Source organism: Cloeon dipterum, chromosome X (assembly GCF_949628265.1).
Source record: "Cloeon dipterum chromosome X, ieCloDipt1.1, whole genome shotgun sequence".
NCBI lineage: Eukaryota > Metazoa > Arthropoda > Insecta > Ephemeroptera > Baetidae > Cloeon > Cloeon dipterum.
In genome coordinates this window covers 8664178-8690151 of record NC_088790.1, presented here as the reverse complement: position 1 = coordinate 8690151, position 25974 = coordinate 8664178, and the positions used below count along the sequence as shown (strand labels likewise).

Sequence of the window (25974 nt, the reverse complement as noted above, 5' to 3'; positions counted from 1 at the left end):
AGTTGAAGCTGCCCAGTCAAGAGAAATTTATAGCAAAATGGCCGTTAAATATTATATTTGTAAGCTAAGCAAAATTAGAAAATATTATAAACGCATCAAAAGCATTTCCCTTTAATTTTTCCTCCGTGCATTTATTTCCAATTAGAGTCGAATAATTATTATTCATTATACGTGTATGACGTACGAAGCTTTCCATTTTTTTACAAGAGCGCTCCTTTGGTAAAAGACATTGGTTTCACAGGACGCTCAAGAAAGTGGTTTATATTAGTCATGATGGAATTGCAATGAACGCATTTACATTTTTCCAATTAAAATTCATTTTCTCTTGCCGGTGATAGCAATTTTCCCGCAATTCACGTCTTCATCTTGTCCATGTTTTATTGATTAAGTTGGCTTTATGGTTCAAACAAATTTATTAACTATCGTTTTTCATTCAGAAAAATGAAAATATAATTCAATTTGGTCTAAAACCGCTCTCAAAAAATTTCCTTTCTATTTTTCGAGCCCCTCGGCAAAATGCAATCCTATCAGGTGGATGAATATTTAATACGGTCGGCGCTTGCCAGTTTCGAGAGAGAGAAGGGTCCGGATGCGAATCAAGAAGAACCACCTGCGCGTAAATCTGCTAATCAGCAGTGGCAACAGGGCCTAGCCGAGCGAATCCATCCGGCCCAACCCGGCCGGTGCTCGGCACGCGTAATAAACGCGTATTCCCTAATGCGCAAAAAGTAATAAATTCGCCGCATGTGAGTACGTGCACGCGCACAACGTAAATACGGGGTTGCGGGCCGGTAAAAATGCTGCATATGAGCGTTGAGATTTAATTCTCTCTCTCGCTGCCAACTCTGCCTCTCTGCGGATTTATTTTCGTAGAGTGCACGACGACAAGCGTGTGTTAGGAAAGGTGCGAGCGAAAGGAGGTCATACTTCTCAATTTTCCCCGGTGCAAAAACACGAGAGGCCAGGTTTTGTGCCATTTGGGGAAAAAAAGAGCAGCCGCTGTCAGAAAAGTATTTCCGCGAGCTAGGAGCGCTCTTTTATGCTTGAAGTATTTCCCCCCAGGGCTGTTCGTGAAACATCTTTGAAAGGGTATTGATGTAGAATCGGTGAATCGAGAGGATTAAAACAGTTCGGCTATGCTAACCGAGAAGAACATCGGGGTTTAGTGTTCTGGAGAATATTTAAATTTATTTTCCTGCTGAGCAAGCAGTGCCTTTTTTCAATACTTATTATTAAAAAAAGTAGCATCGCTAAAACCGTTAATTTTGCCTTTGAAAATTGGAGCTCTCTGCCCTATCTGCGTGGGCCTTTATAATTAGGTTTAGCGAACGTAAAATCATGTTAATTGAAAGCTAACAAAACGCTGCAAACAACCTTGCTATACCCGTCTGTTATATCAGCCCATTTTAACATAACGACGTGTAACAGATTTGACGGCGCCAGTAGGCTGCTTTTTACTTGGCCCCCCTCGAGAGTGTCGTTTCACACGCGCGCTTAATGCAAACGCACGAGCGCGTCAGCCGTAACGAGCGAAAAACGAGTCGGTCCGTGCAATTTTTCGCTCCTGGTTTCTCAGTGCGGCCAGCACACAGGTAGATTCAAGAGGGGTGAATTTTCTTCCCAGGCAGAGGCAAACTTCAACTTGCATTACCAACTGATGTATAAAAGAAGTCGAACAGATAGAAAAGCGGCCGGGTCTCGTTTTGAATTGGGGAAACTCGTTAGTGCGCGCGTGCAGGCTAATTCCACCTCTCGCAGATAAATAGATAAAGACGAGTTGCTGCTTCGCCCGAGTCGGAGCCAATTTTCAAAGGACTGACGCATTCTATTTGGCAGCTGGACAGCGATAAGCCTGCTCTCTGCTCATCCATCATCGCAATTATTTAATTATCCCTGGTCGCGAGCATGGCCGGATAATTACCCGAGTGCGACCCCTGCTTCGCGCTTCATTAACTAGCCAGCGCTTCGACACCGTTCTCAAACATGATTTCTGTGCTGACATAAAGCCCAGAGAAGGATGATTCATCGTAGAAAATCTTTTAGCTAGATTTTACCTATTCACCAATGAAGTATTCATCTTTTTGAAATTAGCTAGAGTTTCACCCAAAAGTACCATTGTGACCTTTGCCAAATAATTCATCAAACTAAAGCCATGAATAAAATGTGCTTTTGTGTTTTAACCATATTATTAGACTCGTGGGTTATAGAGGCATACCGATCGAAATACAAAAATTTCTTCAAAAAGTTTCAGCGTGGAAATCCGACCCCAGAAATAAATTATTTATATTTTATTTTTCGTTGATACATTTTCGGCCGAATGGAGCTTAAATTAAACACTGCGAATTTTCGGTCTATTAACTCCCAGTTTTAATTTTCCTGTTAGGCCAAAACAAGAAAATCTTTTGGGTCTCGTTTGGATTCGAGTACACTGCAGTTATAGTGACCCAAAAATGCAAGTTTTGTGGAGAGAGCATTTAATTGCAACGGACCTGGTTCAAGCGGGTTTTGGTGTCTTACCGGAATAATAGATTATGTTAAATCAAGTATCCGAGCTCGATAAAAACCCGTCGCCAAAGCATGGAGTCAAATCCATGAAATCCCCCTAATATAAACACTCAATATTCACCTCCATATTAAATTCTAATACCTGGAAAAAAGCTGCACTCTCAATTTGACACAATACAAAACAAAATTCTATAGCTTGGTTGTGCTAACTAAAAAAATCTGTTTCCAGTCTCACAGTCGGAGTGTTTTGTTTCCTGAAACCCGGCTGCCTTTTTCCCGGGCACCGAATGTCATGGAGCTTCATTAATTTGAGCCGAGTTTGCGTGCGGCGGTCGTTTGCACCTCTCTTCTCTCGCGAGTTTTAATTACGTGCCTCAGGAAAGAAACAAAGCGACACGCGTGCATTGAGATGGTAACCAGAATGGTAGAAAAGTGTCCTCTGAAACTGTATCTGCGCGCGTCCGGCCTCAGGCGTTATTAAATTTACATCAGGCAGGAGCGCTCATATTCATTAGCTGATCCAGGCCACTTTGACTAATGTCGAAATAAAAGCTATGCCTGTCATTTCGGGAGAAAGTTTTTGGTGTGCTCGCGGCGTGGAAATTTACTTTTGCAGCCAATTATTGGGTCTCCTGAAGAGGATCTTTATCTAGCAATATCGATCACGCTCGCCTCTCAATAAAGGCAGCCAGCGCGTTGAGACGGCCGCTGATATGCCTCCTCTTGCGGTGAATTTCGCCACCGGCACAATGCCCCAGACGTGCACGGGCGCTGAATTTATAGCTGCTGATTGCGCGTCGGGGCTACGAAACACAATGCGCACCCACACCACAATGGACCGCCTTCACCTGTCGTTGAACGTCCGGTAATGATGAATTATTAATGCGGATCGTTAGATGCCCGTGCGGTTATAACAAAATAACCGTCTTCTGCACATCAATCGCCAATAGCTAAAATTATCATGCAGCCATAAGGAAATCCATTAGCGAATTTCACGGCACACTCCGTATCAGCAATTTCCGATTTGAATGCGATTGATTGGGAGTTTCAGAGTGGCAAATACGCAGCTTGCGTTGAGGCGTGTCAACGGCGCAAAGAGGACAAATTAATCCTCGGCAATCAATATGGACAGCAGAGAGGCAAGCACTGAAATTAGCCCTATTGTCTGCACGAGGGCGAAAATGACTAGATCTCAAAGCGCGTAGCCGGCAGGATTCCATTGTGCAAGTGAGCAATTCCATGCATGTGTGGCGATCACGTGCAACAGCCCCATTGTCTGATCCGAGTGCTGTGTGACGGCCTCGAGTGCCGCACAGAGCCCCTTTCGCCTCTCTGCAACCTGACACTCATGTACATAGTCGCACTCTGTCAATTTGGCACCGCTATCAAACGCACGCACGGCGTTGTGAATAACGTTTCAACCGACCAGGGAAAATAGACCTTTTGGAAGCGATCGTGGGAAAAAGAGGAAGTGAGCTGTCTGCAACTCTCGGAACAGAAAATAGATTTCTCAAGCATCACGAATAACAAGTGTTTGAAAAGGGGGAGGAATAGATCGTTTCCTGGGTTACGGAGATTACTTTTCCACATAAATGTTCTGTTTCTGAGCTTTTAACCTCTTCTATGGGACAGGAATTATACTTTTTTATGATTTAGGAAACTAATTAAAATTCGATTGAAGGTTGTCACGTTTTTTTGAAGAGAAATTTGTGTTTGCTAATTTGAGCACAGGAAAAATAGACTAAATAGCGTAACAAAGGAAAACTGATTTTATTTTATATTTTCTAAAACACGATTAACCTTCAATAAGTGAAATAAAATGGAAAAGAAACACACGAGAATAAAAAAAAATGTAATGAATAAATTGAAGATTTTAGGAAACAGTTCATGCAACCAGGAGAATTAAAAAAATTGCACTCTTTTTTGCAGAACCTGCTCTTTTACTACGAGTCGGACACGTGTAACAGGCCATCGGGAGTGCTCCTGCTGGAAGGCTGTTACTGCGAGCGACTCATCACGGCCGGATCGGCGGCCAAGAACAAAGACGGCACCGACAACAAACAGGTAGGCTTCTGTTTTGCAAACGCCATGAAAAAAACATGAGTTTGGACAAACTGCATAATTTGCTATACGAGCCCCGATATTTTATGTAGAGTGGATCAAAAACAATTTCCATTCCATTTGGAGCCGTCGCTGTTCGATGAAAGCGCATTTTTCGTCATAATGAGCGACAGACACAAAAGCTACAGCATCTGCCGCCTCTTCCGAGTGATGAAATGAAAACACGCACACGCACACATGACTGAATAGATACATAATATTTTTTATACTAGGGATAGGGGAAAACTCTCGTGTTTTTGTTAGACAGGCGCTCTACACTCACGCATAATGAAATGTTGTGTTTGTTTCCGCAACGGTGAACCTTTATTGGCAGCATAATGGCCTCCAAACGGATCAATAATATCGGCGAAAAGTTGTCTTTGCGTCACAATCGGTGATATTGTGATTCGCTTGTTTCAATTATGAAATTGGGGATTGCCACAGCGATGGGGAAAATATTTAAAACAGAATATCTTACGATTTCATGTTTTTTAGCAGTAAAGGTCAAAGGTACAAATTGGTTGATATCTTACGCTAGATTTTTTTATTCACGGAAGAAATCTCAGCGTCGACACATTAATTTCGCCGAGGCATTGTCCGGGAGGAAATCGATGGTTTTCCAATTAAAACTACGAAAAGACATGCAGGAAATAAAGTGGCTCTTTCGTGTCCGAGAGGCGGATAGAATAGCAGCGGCGGCTCTTTCTGCCGAGCAGAAAAGAAATGGCAGGTTCGACTTGTAGTGAGGAGCTTTCCATTTCCGTCACCGTCTCTGCTGCTGCTGTGTGATCAATAAATCATTATCAGAAAAGCAACAATTTGAAGGTAAGATTGATGTCGTGCTTTACGCACCGCACTAGCCCTCGATAATTATTAGCCAAGCTAAATTTCCTGCAACGATTGATAGAAAGAGGTTTTATTGCTCTTTGTTCATTGGGGCGTTAGCTAACTTGACTTTGTTCTGATTAGCAAAACAATAATCGAACTAAGCACGATGAAATAGGAGTAAATAGATATATGAATATTCAGATTTTTTTTTAACTAAATTGTCTCATCCAAGTTCGATTTTTTGCACTGATTTCATTTGGATCATCTTGCATTCAAATTTTCAAGATTTTTTAACGAATTTTGCGCATACCAAGATATTTTGGGGCAAAAAATTTCCTTCAGCAATTCCAACTATTTCTCGTCGGAGCACAAAAGATACAAGGAGCAGGAAACATGCTCTGCAGGGAGCGGCGGTTATTTTGCGCCGCGGGGCCGCCGCTGCGAGTTTGCCGCCCAACATAAATTACGAGGCTGCACCGCCGCTATTATTCTTGTGCCTTCGCTCATTGCCGTCTTAATTAATTCGCTGCCCGCGCTGAGAAGGATGCTTTGCTTTCGACTCACTTTTTCGGTCCAAAACTTTTTAATGGGTCGGTTGGAAGTTTTCAGCAAGGACTAAGTAAGTGCGCCGCTCGTATATCATCAATTCCGAAAATGGAGAAACAGAGGCGCGGCCGAAATTCCCGGAATTCGCTGCTCTGCGCGAAGGGCAACGTAGGGAATCCAGTTTCTCGCACCATTGAGGTGCAATTTATATTAAATCATTCTCTTTGCCCCAGCCGACTTGCTGGCCGTCCTTGGTACATGGAAACCTGTTGGCGTCGTGCGGAGAAAATTTCGGCACTTCATTCCACCCAGTCGTCAGAGGGAGAGGGAGAGGGAGAGAGAATGCTATGTCACGTTCAGCAGCTCTTTCTCTTTTGAACCCGGCTCAAGCAGTTCGCAACTCGCTTTAATTAAATCGGAATTTGGCAACATATACTTTAAAGGCGTGACTGTTTTATTAAAAGCAGACGCGAGATGGATGCTTGACGGCGCAGATTTCGCTACCAGACGCGTCAAGTTTTCGCATCGCTTCTCTTAATGAAAACGTAAAAGACGCTCATTACCGTAAAACATTTTGTTAAACTTCTCATTTCGGGGTAAAATAACAAACGCTTTCAATTCCATTCCTTATTTGGTCCTATTTCGTTTGAATTTTTGAAGAGGAGAATGATTTGTAGCTCTAACATTCAATGCAGTAAAGATGTAAAAATTTAATTTGAGGTGTTCCATTTTGCAACCTACTTTTTCCTTGAGCACATAGTTGATTCACAAAAAAAGGATTTATTGTGTTCATATTAAAGTTGTAAATTTTGAAAAGCCTATAGTTTTTTATGAGAGAAGTATAGATTTATATAAAATTCAAACCTGCCAAGCCAGTTCCAAAAAGTATCGGCTGCGCATATATATATTTTTTTTTAAATATGCCTGCTTTTCGTTCATGAAGCATAGAAACGTTGGTTTTCGCATAAAATGTGGAAAATTCGATCCTATAAAAAGCGTTGACACAAAGCCATCCCACCGTTGACTTTATTCCTGCCGCTGCGAATGGTATTTTTAGTTTAATACCTTCTTTAAACCTTTTTTACGATCTTGATCCAAGCAGCCAACACCTGAGCAAAGACTCAAAGCAATCCACCGCCAGCTTTCTCAAGGTACGCGCGCGTGGAAGCAGTTTAAAATTTAATCGCCGGCTGCTTTTGTGACAGGCAAAGGTACACGAAGCAGCCTGCTTTACAGTGCAGCGCAGCCCTTGCTTTTTAAGGCGGCATTGTAAGGGTGCAGAGGCAGAAACCGCCACCGCTTCAAAGTTTAACACTCTCTGCGGTGGTGCTTTCGCCGTGCATGCATTTTTCAGGCGCGCTGCCCAAGCCGAATCCTCTGACGAGTCGGCCGCAAACCGCGCCAGCGAGCAAGCATTGTTCACGCCGCCCCAAACTTGGTACAACCAACTGGTTGCAGATTAATGAGCGAAAGATTAATCTGCCAGACGGTGAAAGCTGCTGCCGGCGATCACTCAAGCTGGATTACGCGCCCGCCGCGTCCGCTCCAGAGAATTTAATCACCTTGCCGCAAATGGGCCCCCGATGCGCGTAAGAAAATTAATTTTTCTCCAGCCTTTCTCTCGGTAATCCTTGCTGTAAAGTTGAATTTTTCACCGACTGCACTTGCCAGAGAGAAAATAATTTTTCGTGGTTAAAATCCTGTTGCTCTTATTCTTTCCGGAATTAGTTGAATTTACATTAATTATATATAATGTTTAAAAAGAAAGTTACATTCAGATAAAAAATGGGTTAAAGAAAACCATATATATTCAATAATAAATTAAAAGATTCTATTGTAAATATATAAGTCAGCAAATATTAATTAATCTTTCGACAAAAAAATATGATTTTACATCCCTCGTCGAAGACTTGAGCCACGAAAGCTAATTCCCGAGGCTCCGAGTGTGTGCCAAGAACCTGAAAACTTTGCCGCTGAAAAGTAGGTACACCAAGCATCTGGTCTGGCCACATCCTTTGCTCACATCAAACATGAATTATTGAAAGAGCAGTCGGCGAAACCAAGAAAGAAAGAGAAGTAATCTCTCTCGGCACACACCTCGACCAAAAGGGAAAGAGAGCAGGAAAAAAAGAAAAGACGAAGTGTCAGGCTGGCGAACAAATTTCCGATCGCCTAGGACCGGCAAAAAGTTTCTTTCCGCCTCTTTCCTTTATTGCCACGCGCACGGCGTAATTTCTCGGGCGATGTCAGAGATGTGTGTGTGTGTGTCTCGAGACAATAAGCAGGGTATCAATTTTTCGCTCCCACCTGCGGCCACTCTTCTTCTTCTTTTCAGATTGCTCTCGGAGGAGATAATCCATGCCCCAGTTTTATTTACACGCTGCGTGCCACCCAACACGCGCGGTTTTATTTATTTATTTTTTTCGGCGGCTCGCAATATGACTTTTGTTGGCCGTGCGGGCTATTAGAAAAGAGAGGGAGCATGGTCTTAAGCTGGACGCCTGGGAAATATTAAGCAAGTTGGTTGTTTGTTTTTGCAACCTTGACCTTTGTGATGAAGCTGGTGCTTTTGTCAGGAAATTGAGTTTCCTCCGCCGCATGGGGGAAGCTGCGGCTCCTGCATTGCGGTGCCGAACGGCTACAGCCTGGAAAATTTATGACTTTTCCCTAAATTGACGAGTAAAATTAATATAAAAATGAATTGACACCACTTGTTAAGGGATGCTAGCAAAAAATCAGCTTAACAGTTGAAAAAGTGTTGTTAAATTTTTTTTGCAAACGAATTTCTCTAAAAACGGGAAAATCGTTTTAGTGGTCTGAACCAATTCTACCCTAATTTCATTTCCACTTTGCTGACAGGGAAATAAACTTTTGAGTTTGCTTCGCCAAGGACGATAAATTCCGTATTCAGGACTTTCATCCATATTCTTCTGGCTAGAAATCACCTGGCAGAAAAGCAGTCACCAAGTCGGGCGCACGTGCTGGCGCGTATTTTGCGCCCCGTTTGAATGGCGCATTAATGGATCGGATAGTGGTGGCGTTTGAAAAGCCAAAATCAGCCGGAGCAGTCGTTTCAAGTGCTCCGCTGGCGTACATATGTATTTTTGGCTCGCATCTGCAAAAGGCAGTGCGCGCCGCTAATTTTCAAAAGAGGCTGAAAGGGACGTCACCGGCGCTGCGTCACGCCCGCAAAATGCAAAATGCGGCTCAGTGCTAATGGGAAAATTCGGTATACTTTCCCTCTGCCGTAGTGGTCGTGCTTGACGCACTAAAAGGATTTTTGTTGTAATAGGCCCTGCCTCCCGTTTTTTCTTCGACTCTTTTTTCCGCGCAAATTTTTTCTAAAATAGACTTGCTTGGGGAATTTAGACAATATTCGGTGCAGAAAAAAGTAATTAATTAGATGCGCTTTTTTATTAGAGAAATTAAAAAAATCCAAACCTAAAGTTTTCGCTAGTACTGTTTGCCCTTTCTTGCTGTGTATTACCTGATAATTTATTTTTTCTTAATTGTATTTTATTGAAATGACTAAAGAATAAACAAGAATAAATAGTTTTGGAAAAACTTAACAGGTAAACACTGTAAACCCCCTTTCAAGCCCTTTTTTAACAGATATAATCAAATCGATACTTTTGTTCCAAAATGGACGAAATTTTTGTTTAGCATTAAACCCTTATTGTTAGGATTTTGTGTGCTGTTTAGAGTTTTTTTTAATTAATTTAATACTTAAAGTAGTCAAGACCATGCTGTTACTAGCGAAAATTAAACCATTTGCGGGGCCGAGGCTATGCAGACTTTGCTGAACCAACTTGCGCGACAGGTTCTCTATAAAGACTTTGGCAATTACTGCGTAACAGCCAAGTGCGGCTCACAAACTGTTGCTCTTATTGGCCGTCACGCCATCAGGAATAACATCCGGCGAGAAAATTCGGCAATGGCGTGACCGCTTTCGATAGCAATCACAATTTTGCGGCCCCGCGGGAATATCTCTACAATATGCAAAGTTACGACGCTCGAATAAACTTTCGGTCGCTCTCGCAGTTGTTATAATATATCGAAAATTCGTCCGTCGTTTCGGCACAATGGCACTGAAATAAACTTCATCAAAAAAGGGTCGCATTTTGCGCTCGTACAACAAGTATGAATAAAAAAGTGACCGTCAGCACCGCGCTCTGGAAATGGCACTGACACATTGCGAGTGGAGGAGGTCGGGGAAAAATAGAGCGACGTTTTTCTTTGCTCGGCGTTGAATATGCGCCAACAAGAAGGGCGGTGAAAAATAGATTTTTCCCATCTGTTGACCATTTCTAGAGGCACGATTGATGGTGTTTCCCTCGCAAGATGGCAAATATGGAAAGTGGGACAAACGTCGCAGATTGGATTCTATTTTTCTAGCGGAAAGCACGCGTTTTTAATGCTGCATAGAAATCGGGTCATTTTTCACATCCCCCAGCACGAGATTGCGCGTGAAATGTGGTCGGTAAGGTGCAGCATGCAATGCGGGGCGAGTGAAAATTTGCAAGCGGTAGTCATTAACCAGCAGGTGTGCGCTGCTGTGATCGATGACGCACGGGGTAGCATCTCACCGTCGAATTCTTCTCATGGAAAGCGTTGCAGCCGCCCCACCTCAACCCCTAATGTGTGTGAATACAATCTTGGCTTCGCATCAGCCTCTCTCTCTCTCTCTCTCTCTCTCTCTCTCTCTCTCTATCTATCTCTCTCTCGCGAGGCCTAAAGTTGCGTTCTGCACGTCGCTCAGGGAACAATAGGCTGTCAATCAATATCGGTTAACAACTACTTTATTTTGTTGCTAATGCAGACGTGAAATCAATAAGCAAAGTGTGCTCTCCGCCGAGGAAATGTCTTCGACGCTCAATCGAACGAACTGTGTGCGGTAATAGCATTCTCTTTCATTTCAACGAGCAAAGCTGCTTTTTCAATTATGAAAATTTTAATGGTTTTGTGATTTCCGCCCCTAAGACTAGGTTTTGAAGCCAATTTGAATATCAAGCTCGATCAGGGGGCATTTGTTCCGCTTCTGGTTATTCATGAAACGTTAAAATTAAAATCGAAAATACTTTAAACTATTATAAATTTTGACATTTTGGCACCATATGTATCTTTAGTTAATGTGTTTAAACCTTCAAATTTTAATTTCTTAACTGATCAATGAAACAAAAAGTTGAAATTTAAAATACAGACACAGTTCAACGTGTGTGTGTGTGTGTGTGTGTGTGTGTGTGTGTGAGAGAGAGAGAGAGAGAGAGAGAGAGAGAGAGAGAGAATCCGTTGTTGAATTTTTTAATTGGACTGGACAACATTTGTTGTGGTATCAGGCAACTTTGATCAGCTCGGAAGGGTGTTAGCTTTTGTCCCAGCCAATTACTTCTTGTATGTCCTTTTTTCCCCTTCGGCTGTGCAGCCTTTTTTAATTAACACTTGCGAACGGAGAGCTAGAGATCGAAAGCGCACGACCTTTCACCTTCATCTGAAACGCGAGGACCCTTAGTGAAGTCGAAGAGCGAGAAAACAGAGCCCGCCGTCTTTCGATTGACTTTTGACCGGTGTCAAATGGCAAAAGGAGAGAGAGAGAGAGAGAGAGAGAGAGAGAGAGAGAGAGAGAGAGAGAGAGAGAGAGCTGCGTTGCCTCTGCAGAAGGCGAGAATTTCCTTCGACGTCTTGTAATTGCGATTTTTTACCCGACAGCTAATAAATTACAGCGACACGATGAGCCAATTTCACGTGCGCATCTTCAGTTTGTTGTCAATAAAATGAATTTACGCCCCGCTGATCTGTACACACTGCGTACGCACGCACATAAAAGCGCTCTGAATGGGAATGTTCCGATGACATAATCCGAGCCGTGAGCGAACCTGATCTGATGGAATTACGAGGGCGGAGAGCAAACAAGTTTACTTTGTGTCGCGTACGCGTGCCGGGCTTTGGTATTTTCCAACAATACTCAGTCTTTTTCGTTTCAGGACACAGTGCGTAGAAAGGGAATCAATTGCCTCCGGGGTTTTTCTTAATAGTAATCCCTTGTCAGGTAGCGTTTGCAGGATGTGCAAATAATGGAGCAAACATAGCTACGATAAGACTTTTGCTTTATTTTGAAGAACAGGGGTGCACCCTGAGACTAGAAACAGCTGTATGATTTTTTTTTTAAAAACTCTAGAAATGATTGATCCAGTGATAGACAAGGCGATATTTTTCTTTGAAATAAATTCCTTTCACCCTCAATCCCGAGGTGAAAATTTTTAATGTGATGGACCTCATTGGTGCGTTTGTCTGATTAACAATTTGTGTTTAGTTATGTTGTGACAATATTGCAATTTCCCCGGATAAATTGAATGTCGGTCGAATACTGGCTTATACGCTCCAAATGATTGCATTGTCGCGGAGTGCAGTCTTGTCTATTTTTGGTGAAAGCAAAAGTCAACGGTAGATGGTCAGTCAGAATGGTGAAATTTCGGCCCTCGAGATGATGCCTGAATTTTTTAACCGCGTCATTGAGAAATTACGTCCGACTCCTGCTTCACACCATTCAAATCACCTCAAAACATTTGTTCATCCTGATATGGCTACTGCTTCACACTGTTTTGTGCGTACTGATGCGGTCAGAAAATCATTGCAGCCTCCATACACTGGTCCTTTCCCGATAGTAGAAAGAGGACCCAAGTTTTTCAAGTTAGAAATCAAAGGCCAGCACAAAAATGTCAGTGTAGACCGTTTGAAACCAGCTTTTATTTTAGCCACAGAGTCTGTCTCTGCAATAGAAGTAGTTAAAAGGAAAGTGGTGGAAGAGCAGACCGATCAAACTAAAACTGCCGAGAAAACTGCAAAGTCATGCAAAAAAGTTAGATTTGCGATTTGAGTTTAGTAAATGTCACTAAAAAAAACTTCCAGTTTACATCCCCCGGACTAAATGTAGTGGTTGCGGGGCCGAGCTCCCACTCCTTTTTCATTTTTAGTCTAGGGTATTGTTATTCATGAGATTGTTAGAAATTCTTTAATGCAACAGAGAGAGATTTTGAATTTAAATTAGTTTTCGCCGGACACTGAAGCCAACAAGTCGCATCTTAATTGTTCCGAGCGTTTAATTGTGAAGGACCCGGCTCAATCGGGTAAATTCTTTTCTAATTTAAATTGTTCTTCAAGTCGATTCTCTTAAATTGTTAATCCTAAAGTCAAATATCATTTCTGTTTAAAGGTCCTTGTAAACTGTTAGACTAAGTCGCCAAGTGACTGACGTTTATAAAGAGAAGAATTTGTTGAAAATCCCGCAAGGTTTAATTTCCACCTCCTAACCCCAAAGTTATAACTCTGCAATACTAATTCTTAAAAATATCTGGCTAATATTTCATGGCTTTGTAATTTTTTTGAAATTATTAAATAGAAAATTTAAATCACCGCATTTTGTTCACATCACGGAAAGCTAAACAAATCTTACAAGATTGGTACTATTGAGGATATTGTGAAAACGTTACAGTAGAATCAGAGACTTGCTAGTTGATCCCAAAATAACCTCGAGTGCTTATCGTTTTACCTAAGCGATCGGATCGCTAACAAAGCGGCACGTGCAGAGTGCATCAGAGCGTCGGGGTGAGCTGGTGAGCTGACACTAACGTGCCATTCGGCTCAACTTGAGTGGGCAGACCAAAGCAATCCTGTTGCTATTCTAGATCTCGACTTGCTCCCTGTTTGCCTACAACAATAGAACGATCAAACATAATTTGGTCCGTCGTCGTATGAAACACGATATATAGCAGCCGTAGAGTTGCGTCTCCCAAAACAGTCCCGAAGCTCAAAATAAACCGAGCTATGCAACCGGCGCAGCAGAATTGTTGCGCGCGCGGCGTCTCGTCGTTTTACTGCTGCGCGTTATATTATCATAATAATAACAACAACTAGAGAACAATGGCGAAAGCGAATTTCAGCTTGTTGCCCAAAATAATGAGTCGTAATTTAATCCAAGCCTTTCTTCCCTATTCCCTGCCACGAACAAAGCACTTTATCAAATCCCCTACGTGACAGCATCTGTACAAACAGAACACTGCGCTCTTTGGAATTCTGGTTGCCATTGAAAATTCTCGCGTCTTCAAGGAATTGTGTCTGCTTGAAAGGGTCGAGTTTTGCGCACAAGATATTCACGTAAATCCAACGCCTGCGTGGACGTGAGGCAGATACGCTCACTACACACATACGCGGCAACCTTTTACTTCTTTCCCTTATTTCCCTTGGTGGCGCTATTACAGTAATTGAAACACCGCTGTTGGACCGTTAGTTGGTTTGTGACAAAACATCAATTTTTGGGGTTCCCACCGACGTTCTTCGCAATCCTCGTGGAAAACGTGCCTATTTTGTTTTCACAAAGATCTGTAGAGAATTATTTGATGTGGTTAGATTTCATGAAAAAAATCGCAACCAACGAAAAACGTTTGCGAGTTCTAAGAACTGTTGTAATGAAGCAATTTCACGATGCGGAGACGGAAGAATCCAGAGAAAATGCGACACAAAACGAATATTTTGTCGACTTATTTTTACCTGGTTTACTCACAATAATTCTCAAGGGATCTCTCTCACAATTCCACTGTCACGTTGAAATTTTGAAAAGCATCAGACGTAATTCCATTTCTACAAATTACATGATTGTGTTGATAATAATGTAAAACTCAAAAAGAATATACGCATCAAAAGTGCCTTTCTGTAATAAAATTGGATTTCCTCTCTTGCCAGCAAACCTCTTCGCTTAAAAATCCATCTTGTAGGTATACATTTGAAACGTAAGGAAAGAGGCAGAGAGCTCTACTAACCATATTTCTGAGAATCCGAAGAATTGCCGAAAACATTCTATATTATTGGAAGTTGTTAAATGAGAAGTTTCCAGTCGTCCTTTGTGAGTGTGCTGCTACTGCAACTAGATATTATGTGAAACGCGCGGCCGACGTCAAAAGGGAAAATGATACTGATGCTCAAAATAACGTTCTATATTGACAAAGTTGTGCGTCATCTTGATTCTGAACGACTGTTGCCGTTCCAAATTTAATAGCCAACTCGCTGGATGGAATTTCTCAATCAAGACACCGTTCTTGCACGCTCAAAATTCCTGTCTCGCTATCTTGCTCCAGCTCCTGTCGACACTGACAAGGGCACAAAAATTCCCCAGATCCCCCTCTCTCGTTGCTAATGCGTTTAAGAATTCAACTTGGAATTCAATCACGCGGGATTATTCTGCACAGGACCATGACGAAATGTTGGAAAACACGCCGGGAGTTTAAATGGTATTAATGTTTTTGCTGCTGGACTCTCGTTTAGCATTTCTGAGCTGTTTGTAATTTCCGACGACTCGTGTCTGGGCGGCGTGTGCTGGAACTGTTCTAATTAAAGTAAAATAGCTCTCTGAAAACTTGTTTCTTTAATATTCAAGAGAATTTACCCGCTGAGCGGATTTTCCTTCAGTTTCTTTCGGTTTAACTTGAAAATTCAGCATTAGAGACACTCGATGTGGGCAAGTGCTGCTCTGAAATTTTGCACGCTCGGCAAAATCGGCCGAGCTACACGCCTTATCTTGTTTGGCGAATCCACCTCGTCCGTTTGATGAGCCGATCGACCAACGGGCGTGTTTTTGTTCCGTGCATATGCTACTAAATTACGCTGCAAAATCGATGCGTAAGGTACACACGCTTCAAAAACCAAATGAGCCAGAGCTGTACACAAGCACCGAAATTATTTTACAAAGCTGTGCGTGAAAGGAATATATTCTCCTGGGGAAACTGAAAATTAATTTAGGCCAAAATATTATTGCTAGCGTACGTGATTTCTATTTCCTGGATAAAGCCCTTGATTGAATTATTCTAGTGAAAAACAAAGAAAGTTTTCGTATTTGAACTTTTCATGCTAAGAAAATTTTTTGGATTTAAAGTGATACTAAAATTATTGGTGTTTACTTTGAGGAAATTTTTCAAAGATCGTTTAAGTAAACATTATTTATTTTGGGTAACTATAACTTTCACCGTTTTTCATATATTTTAGATATATTTAGTGTTCATAATTGAGGGGGGCATTATTTGATGGTTGAATATTTCAATGAACCTCATTAGTCATTATAGGTGTTACTAAATTTAATCAAGATACAGTCATCAATATGATTTGAATAATGCACAACAATTTTTCAATTCCGTTAACATTACAAAAACAGTTTGTGAATAAATTTAGAGCAACTAAAATATGCTTCGTGCTCAGGGGAAACAATTGTGCAATTAAATTTCCCTGTTGAGGGACGCCCTCGCACACGCCACTTTGCGGAGTCTGGCAGCTTTTGCAAGCGAAAACCACACACGGACCCACGCACTTGAGCCGGCATTGTCTGAAACTTGCTAAAACATTCGAGGCAGCCAGAAATCGAGTTACAAAGACACAACAACAAATTTGGCCGAGGCGGCGGTCAGTGAAATTGACAATTTCCACACACACGCGGGGCGGCCCGGCATTTATCTCGTGCGAAAGGGTGCACGTGCATTAGGGGGCAGGGAAAGGGAGGCCGCACCCTCATCACATCACTTGAGCGAGGCTGCTGTTGCAATTACCTGCGCGCTCATTTCACAAACAAGCTGGCAGCCCGCTTGCTACCCTCTTTCGTGCTTTTTCATATCAATCTTGCGGCTTTCAACAAAGTTGTTGTTGTTTATCCAGCCAAATGCGGCGCGCAAAAAGGCATTCTGAATGCATGAGTGCCAGAACTCCCACCCCGTAATTCCCACGGCAGCTATTTTGTTGTTTGCAATACGCGATTCAAGAGAGTTTTCATTGGGTTTGTTTCAAGCTATATCAGATATTTTATAAAAATGACGTTGTTGTCGTTAAAAATATCTCCAAATTGTCCAAAAATGAAGACGATTCTAAAGTACTCGTGGTATAAGAAAATAAATTAATAATTTTTTGTTGTCAAATTTCGTGTTTTTTATATTTATGGGTGTCCCATTTTAAATATTGAAATATTGTACCATAAACCATAAATAACTGACTGTAAATTGTTCCAAAATGAAATAGGGCTGCCGAAATATTGTGGAGAAATAAACAGATGAAATATTTTAGCAACAAGAAGGACAAGCCTCAGTTTGAATTTCACAAATGATTAAATCAAATTAATGTTTCCGCGTACTTTTTTCCTCCTAGAATTGATTTTCCTCGCGGTACAGCATTTTCGCATTAAATCTTTGCAACCCTATTTTTATTGGAGGCAACAAACAGCAATGAGGGTGTTTGATTGAACTCGTCCGTTTTTTTTGCGTTGCGGTGGCAACACACCCTCGCCCGCCAGAAATAAAACGAGTGGCACGGCTGACGTGAAAGATGCGTCGTCGCTGGGAAAAGGAGCTCAACAGGAACAGGTGGGATATTAAAATACTGCGCTGAAAAAACTCCTCCTAAAAAGTGATGCTCGGTAAACCGCTCCTTGAAAGTGCCGCAATTTGATCCGATTTTTTCCGTCGCATGCGAGCGATTCTGTGTATTAATTTAGCCGAATGTCGAATTCCAATTCCTTGTCTTTTTCCTTCGCTGTTGACAACTCAAGCAAAACGCACTTCGCCTGCTTGCCTCTTTTCAAACACAAACAAAAAAAAGAGCGTCTGCTAAATTAACCAGCAACGCAGTAGAGGCGGAAAAAAGCCCGGGAAAAGGTAATCGGCGTGCTCGCGAGTGAATCGAACTGAAAACTTGATGGATTAAGCGACGACTCTTTCTTGTTCCGCTGCAAGCGGGCAAATGGAGCGCCCGGGCTCCATTTTTCATGGCAACAAGGAAAATAGGGCATGCTGTTTAATTTGTATTTATCGCGATTAGGCTGTCAGCATTGCCGAGAGGAGAAAAGAATGATGCTGTGCTTGTCAGAGAATACACAAGTGAATCACGACAAAATGAGATCCGTGCTTTGTGAAAATCATCTGATAAGGCTTATTGAGCAAATCGTACGAATATTAAAAATGTAATAGATAACAACTTTACGGTTGTATCTCCCTGTGCTCCTTGTTTTCTCATTCTTTTCCTTATGAAACATTTTTTTGTAAGGAAAGTAACGTAATCCTATTTCATCGTGACAAGAGAGAGGTGGGATATAAATTCCCCGCAGTTTGAAAAATTGAATAACTCATCGTCCCTTCCTTATCGCCGCGAGGAAATAGCCAGCAATTGCGTCGAGAGCCCTGCAAATGTACCTCTCTGCCACTTGAGTTGTTATGGTCTTTCGTGAAATCGGCTCACTTATTGTTCGACGAAATTCCCTTCCAGTCATCAAACGGCCTGGGAGAAAAATACTCGCCGTCTGATGGCGTGCTTTGACAAATTGTATATTCGCACAATGCCATTCCTGCCGTTCCAAGAATTTATTCGCCATCGTCATAGAATGACTGTCATACGCCTTCATTCCATTTTCAAGCTTCTCGAGTCAATTTACTGCCCGTGGAAATGTTTTGATGGGTTCTCGGAATCAATATAATAAAGTGAAAAAAGGAATGTTTGAACAGGAAAAAGCTTTGAACAAATATAATCTTTGGTTTTCACTGCACATTTATGAAAAATATCTGATCACGTTTAAAGTCTAACAAACGCTAATTTGGTGCAAGACCAAAAAATAATTATTCTCAAACACGGATAAAATCTCCGTCCTTTTCGCTTTATTAAAAATTGGAAAGATAAAGTACGGCGTTTATTTAAAATAAAGCAGAGTTATGAAATCTGTTGGAAACTCTTATTCCTTAGGGCCGTTGCCGCTGTCGACGGTATTTATTTCGAGCATTTTTTATTTGCACAAAAGTGGGTCGCACTCGCACTTCTCCATAATTCACTGCAAATTAACCGCCGTTTAGATTGCAATAAAAAATAAAAAAGCTTCCTTTGCTGCAAACACGCTCCGTGTGCGGCTCTTGAAACAGGATTTATTATTATTCTGCAGCGCCCAGATAAACCCCGTGCAAGTTATCTCATAATTTATGTGAAAGCTGCACCGAGAGCACTGCAATATCTCCGTTTCTCTGAAAGCTGCTCGGCTAATTATAAATATTTATGTGCCGTGCAGATGCGATCCTTCCGTCCGTCTTGCTCGGCAGAAACTCACTTTGCAAACTTGTACCGAAGCAATCATAAATGTTAATGAAAAAGTTGAAAAAAGTAATTTCAGCCGAAGGGGGATGATGTGCGTAGGATGTTTTGCCGATTTATTGGTCTGAATTTCGCCTTGGCAACTAGATTATCCAATATTGAAACTTGTCGTGCCGGCTTGTGGTAAACTCGAGCGAATAAAGTATGCGAATCACGCCCTTGCGATTTTGGCGCCGAGAAGAAGTTGTCACCTCTCGACGAGCTTCCATAAATACTCTTCTTTATTGGCACTTAGTTCATCCGACCAGCAGTTTATCCCGCTGGAGAAGACGTGTGTATGTAACAACGTGCACACGCAGCATTACAGCTGGCGGCGGGAGAGACGTTTTCACCCTCCTCAAGTATTGATTTTGACATTTTCATAACGAGATTTTGCTCAGAAATAACACACATACACTCGACCCTGTAATAAATCATGTCAGCCCTCGGCGGGGCCTGAATTTAGCCAGATTCGCAGCTCTGCGGGCTGGAGATTGCGAGCAGAGGGCATATATTCTCCATTAGCGTTCTCTGTCGACTCGTCAAATTAGTCCAACTTTTGATCTCGGCCGTGTTGCTTGGCACCGAGTTGTCATTAGACGAGAGATGTGTATTCACGGCCAAAAGGGTCTGTCTGTCTGTCTGTTGAGCCGCAAGGAGCGAGAACCGAGTTAGTCAATCGGAAATTCAGCAAATGGTCTTCAGAGCTAATTGAAAGGAAAGTTGGTCGCAGAAGTTGCTCTTGGATATTGTTTGAAATTATTTCGAGAGAACTCTTTTTACAAACACTGCGTGATAAAAAGAAGGAACTCGTTTAAAAATAACAAGACCACTCTAAAAACAGTTGTTAGACTCTGCCTGGCAAGCCACGCTAAACTGCATGTAAGCAACGAAAAATTGGCTAATCAAAGTGAATAATTTATTTTGATCACGGCAATCCAATTCGACTGAAAGAGGTTGGGCGTCGTTATATTCTGGTGCAGCAAAAAGGGCCATTATTACTGCCACGAGGCGTGGGGCCGTTGAATAGATTTTCACTCTCGCCCAGATGATTGTTCCTTATTGTGCCGGTGGATGGGAGAAGAGGAAAAACTCGGCGCCTTCTCTTTTCCGCCTTTTATTTCATCGCACTGCGTGTGTCATATTAAGTTTCGAGCCCATTGTGCTCGGCATAAAGGCTCGATATATCCCTGGCACAGCCGAGCGGTCTGCTCTTACTACATATCCACTACACAATGCGAGTGGGTATCTTTCCAGCCCTTCTCCGCATCTATATTTGAAGAGTAGACCAGCGACGCACACCAAAAGCAGCTCAGCTGATATGGTTTGCGCAGTCAAGGCCCAATTTACAGGCGATTCCATTGGTTTTCGATACTTCGACCCATTTGCCGCTTCTGCTGCACAGATTCAGTTCTCATGCCAACGCAAACTATTCAACCAACTTGTTGGTGATAGCAACGGTAGATTTTTTTGGCTGGCGATGGCCAGGATAAAGCGAGATGTGAAAAAATTTAGAACAAATATATTCATTTATTGGAATGACAAAACAATTTCACGAATTCGGTTTATTTTTTTTGTCCAAAGCCAGTTTTAATATATTTTTTAAATGTCCAGAAAGGGACTTGTTTCGAATTTTGACTAAGATCCAACCTAGAAAAAAGCGACACCAGCGCCATATACCAAAATGTGTGATTCGTTATACGTAGTGGACTATAACTAAGCAAAAATTGTTTTAGTTTCTCAACTAAATTGCAAACAATTTTCATCACCCAATTTGCATGATTGACAAAAAACGAGATCCACAAATTACAAAGCAGTGCTGTGAGGCAATTATGACTGTTTTTCCAAGCTCGAGTTTTGATGAAAGTCAAACACACCACCTGTTATTCTACCGCAAAAACGAGACTTGTGCAAGTCGGAGAAACACACACACACACACACACACTTGATCATCACATCCTTGCTAAGTTCTCGTTACTTCAGCGTGCAAATATTTGCTGGCGCCATTGGAAGAAACTATTCTCGAGTCTCGGATAATTAGAGCTATGCAAATTTTCCTCTGTTCGAGGGAAGGAATGAAGCCTCTCATCCCATCATGCGAGCCGCCGCCATTTCGCCACACGACACCTGCCTCGCAACTTTCGCTGCTATGAATAATAAAAAGTGGTCGACCTCCTCGCCTGCTTCTCAGATAAGCCCATTTGCACGCGGCGCTGGCAATAAAAGGCTGACGGGCCCCTTTTTAATGGCAGGATGCGAGCGAGCGATTATTTATCACCCGCGACTATTAAGATGCAACCACCTTTTTTAAGATGCCACGCTGTGTTTCATTCCTTTGATAATACGCTGTCATGGGTGAGCCGATGTGCGTCGATACGCGCACCCCCAAACTTATGAATCTCACTTTAAGAAGCTCTGGCAACCGAACTTTGCACCTTCATTCACTCTGCTCTCGCACTATTCATGATTTTTTTCCACAAAATTAATTCTTCTCACAAGAATGAATAATTTGTCCCCCCCCCCCCCAACGAATTAAACTCTGTGACGCGCACAGTGGTATAGACAATGGAGCTAATTGCGAGCAATAATACGCCTATCATGACGAGCGTTAGTCGGGAAGTTGGTAATTTAATTCCACACAACAAGCGACGCAATTTGGCAAATGTAGCGAATTAACCCTGCAGCCAAATTGCGCTAAATGTGCCCCTGCTGTGTCCGAAAAACATGACGAAGCGGCTGCCACAATTAAATCGCCACGCTAAAATTTCAAGGCTGTTGCCCCACACGTTGTCTCGTGCAAATTTGTGTTTGGGGACCGAGTCTGGGGTGCATTTAATCTTAATTAAATTTCGCCGGGCGTTGAAAGAGCGAGCCGCCAGAATGACAAATTGCTGCTCAAGCCGCCGCCGCATTCCCTAGCCGCCTGTTTATCTGCCTCTCTCGCTCGCAACTTCGGGAATTTTCTTCAGTCTTCCCTCTCAATTAGGCTGCGTGTGGCTCTTTCGGGAAAGCCGCCTGCTCCCGACAGCTGTTTCGGACCCAAGCCGCGCGTTTCCGCAAATTGAGAAAGAACTGGGCCACTGCTCGCCTCGGGCTAAGTGAACGAGACCTTATCGAAAATTGATCTGTCCAGGCCCAGCTAAAAATCTGCGAGAAAGTGGAAAATGGCTGCCGCAGCACTGCATTCGCTCAACTCTATAGCATATTTTCAAATTTTTTCAAAATTTGAGAAATTTTTCGTGCCTGTAACCAACAATTTCAAATTGGCTATGCTGTTTGTTGAATTTTTGGGTCTTAATGGCTGGAATTGATCGAGCTGGAGATTTTTCTTGCGAATTTTTGCATTTCCAGCACACTGGAGATGAAAAATGGGTGCAATCGAGCGAATTTGTACGTAGACGACAGTGCAAAGCGACTCAGCTCGCATCAGTTTCAGTTTCTCCGTGGCTGTGTGTCTAATTTTAATATTTCTCAGCACCGTCGAGTTCCTTTTCACATCACGAAATCATTTGTGCTCGCTCGTCGAATATAAATTTGATGTTTACCGCGAGCGCGCACGTCTCCTATTCTGCTTTTCCACGGCTGGAGCGGGCACACGTGTATTTTCAGACTAGCTATAATGAACAAATCTAAATAAAGACGAAGGAGGCGCCTGTGTGCGTTAGAATTTCTTTTCCCGGAGCCCTCCGCCGAGAAGCAATAAAGCGACTCAATTTTCCCTCTCTCACCTCAGCGCAGGAATAATATTTCCCTTGACGTCAATTTCGGTGAAAAAGCGCCGCCTCCGCCGTGTGTGTCGCTGAACGTAATTCTGGTAATGTGCATCGCCACGGCACACACACATACCTTTCACCTGCGGATAAATTATTTACGCGACTTTTCGCGACGGGGATGAAAGGGGCAGCGAGGTGATTGATTGACGTGCCGGCTGAATGGATGACAAAATCCTCATTATTTGAGTCGCGCTCGCCCCTTCATTTTTCATCATCATTACCAAAATCGCGCCTCCTGCATGGCTGTTGTAATCCTCTCGTGATAAATAAGCCCTAAAATGCACACACAGGGCTTAAAAAGCTGATCGATTCGTGTGCTCCGCAGTCCAGGAGTGAAAATTTGCCGTCAAAATATATGGGAGAGAGCACATTCGAAATGATGAAATAGCACTAATGGCTGGTGGGTCGAGCAGCAAAAAATTATGAACATCGAATAAACAAATGTCATGCTGTCGTCGCATTTTCTCTTTGTCGCACTGTTTGTGCTGTCGCTCTTCGTTTATTTTTCATTACAAGTCTGTAAGGAAAGGAATGGATCAAACGTTAAAGTGAGATCACGTGATGGATTGCTTTTTTAATTTTATTTATTCTACTCAGCTACTTAACCGTTTATTTTTGTTGTGTCTTTGCTTATCTTACATTGCAAAGAAATAGAACTCAACTCAGAAATACGGTCCTATGTTGGAAAGGTTCAAACAGGAATTATCATTGCAATTTGATTGCAACTTTTAGGTAGATAGTAATTTATCAAAGCTGAGATGAAAAATCAGCAGAAGAATGAATATCCACTCTTAAAAAGACACAATTTCTGCCATCATGCTAGCGCGGTAGCTAATTAATTCGATTAATTCAGCTCGTGCTGGCAATGGAGTAGGAGCCGACCGAAGAGAAGAGAAAAGCAAATAAATTTAGCTAAATTATTATTCTTCCGAGTCCCGCGGGAGAGGGAAATAAGCTATTTCGGTCGGCCAGGCAGTGCTGCTGCTGGCGATTTGCAATTCTGATCGTGCCCCCTTGGCCTCTCGACCGACCCGGCCGCCGTTCTCGAAAGCCCTTGGCCGCTACACGTTGCTAAGCAAATGAACGAGCTTTTTGCCCCTCTCCAGGTAGGCAACAAGTTGTGCAGCACTTGCTCGCTCGCCTCCGCTTTTGCGTTTTGCGGTGGAATATTACAGGAACGAATGCAGTTTGCTATACTGAGCCAAACTGATGCAGAAGCTCCAAACAACCATGCATGCTCTCGTTACGTCAGATAAACAATATGATATAGATGATAAGTTGCTAGCTGCGGTATGAAATTGCTCGTTAATTAGTGCCAGTGCACGGTGGAAGGCTGTTCAAACGCCTTCATTGGAAGTAGGAGCTCGAGTTATAGATGTCTGATGGGGGCTTTACAGCTATTTTCAAGCTTTTTTGCTCTTTTTATCCCTGTCCGAGGACCGGGAAGGGCGCTCACTGCACTAGCACGAATGCTGAAACCCGGGTCCCAATAACACCGCGAACGGATAACATGGGCGCACCAGGCCGCACAGGGACCCAGCCCTCTGAAGGGCCACTTGCCTCCGCACCGAGGACTGCATTGAAACGCTAGAAATTCGTCCCGTGAAGCCAAATCACGCATGCTGGAAAGGTGCAAACCAGCAAGTAGCGAGTCGGCGCCGGTGCGCCTCCCAGCCCGTTGAGCAATTTGAGCATTCCGAGTCACTAAACTAACCACTTTTTGCCATCTCTGACATAAGGTAGCCAGTATTAGATCTCCGAACTGTTCAAATATCTCCCATTGCTTTGTCACTCCTGAGAATGCCTTAACAATGCGAGCCAACGCGCTGGCAAAGCAAATTCTAAAAAACTTTTTAGAATTGAGGAATTTAATGGTGATGAAATAACGCTTCTATTTCGTTTTGAGCTAGTTTTTTCTTATATAATGAAACGTTGACCATCCTCCAAGCAATATTTTTTGCAACTTATTTTTCCACCTCACTTGCACAGAAAATGTTTCTTAAGCCTATCACGGGCTTGAGCAGCAACAGTGCAAAGAAAAGTTGTCCACCATTAAAATATAATTCCCTTTTGTTTTCCACAGGTATATTGTTCATCTTTGTTTCATGTCATTATTCCCACAAATTACAAATGTGCAGGAAGGCAGACTGAACCACATATTTCGAATTCTATTTAATCTTTTCTAGCAAATACCTTCTTTTAAGATTTTAATTTAGAACAACGTAAAATAAAACGATTCGTGTTTAGTGTGTGATTTTATAAAAATTGTAGCTTCTAAATCTCCTGGATTCTATTGTCCTCGTAACATTAAAAATACAAATTTTTGCACCGTTGTTATGAATTTTCATCGAAATGCCCAAGGCGCAGCTCTAAACATTAAGTATCCGCCTGACCAAGCCGCAAATTTCGTAAACCGACCTACCAAGGACATTCATAGAATAGAACCACCCAAGACATTAGTTTGCTCCAAAGCCGCACACGTGTGGTTGAAATCTCTAACCTCAGCACGCGAAATTTATTTAAGCACTTTGAAATTGTGGGAGCGTGAAAATGAATATTATTTCGTCCACCTCTGACAGTGAGAGACCATTTTATATATTTTCTGGTATGTAAAAAGTTAGCGTGCATAATCCTCTGGGAACCCTGGGGAATTATTTCATTTTTCAAAGGCTTTCAGCGAAGTGGGAAAATCTAGAAATAAAAAGCAGTATTTGCACACTGTTCTCATTTCCTGTGTTAATAATTAATGAGTGTTAGCTGCTGTTGGGCTCGATGCTGGCCACGTGCTGCACTTTGCGTAATGCGCCGTCAAGTACGTTTTGCCAGCGGTTGCATAATTGATGCCCGCAAGAGCTGCGGAAAGTAGTGTTGCACGCGGCCAATTTCATGGGCAACACGTTCAATTCGATTAGGCCAGCTTGGCCACGTGCCGTGAGTCCAAAATATTCGCCTCTCATGAGCATGTGCCGGCCCCAGGGCATCATTCTGTCGTTCCATCGAGCGAGAAAGGAGACGCGGGACCAACGGACAAATAAAGCCTCACAACGCATCACTTGCTCGCATCCGACAACATTTATACCCAGTA

General features: G+C 42.5%; 1 protein-coding gene across 9 annotated transcripts in view; it reads left to right on the top strand.

Moving 5' to 3' along the window:
- The window catches only part of LOC135945257 (ras-specific guanine nucleotide-releasing factor 2-like), a 75537-nt gene that overhangs the window by 18657 nt on the left and 30906 nt on the right, over positions 1-25974 (top strand). For all 9 annotated transcript variants that reach the window (XM_065492825.1, XM_065492824.1, XM_065492826.1 and 6 more), the window contains exon 2: positions 4435-4569. In XM_065492825.1, the coding sequence (XP_065348897.1) occupies positions 4435-4569 (135 nt within the window). The remainder of the gene's footprint in view (positions 1-4434; positions 4570-25974) is intronic.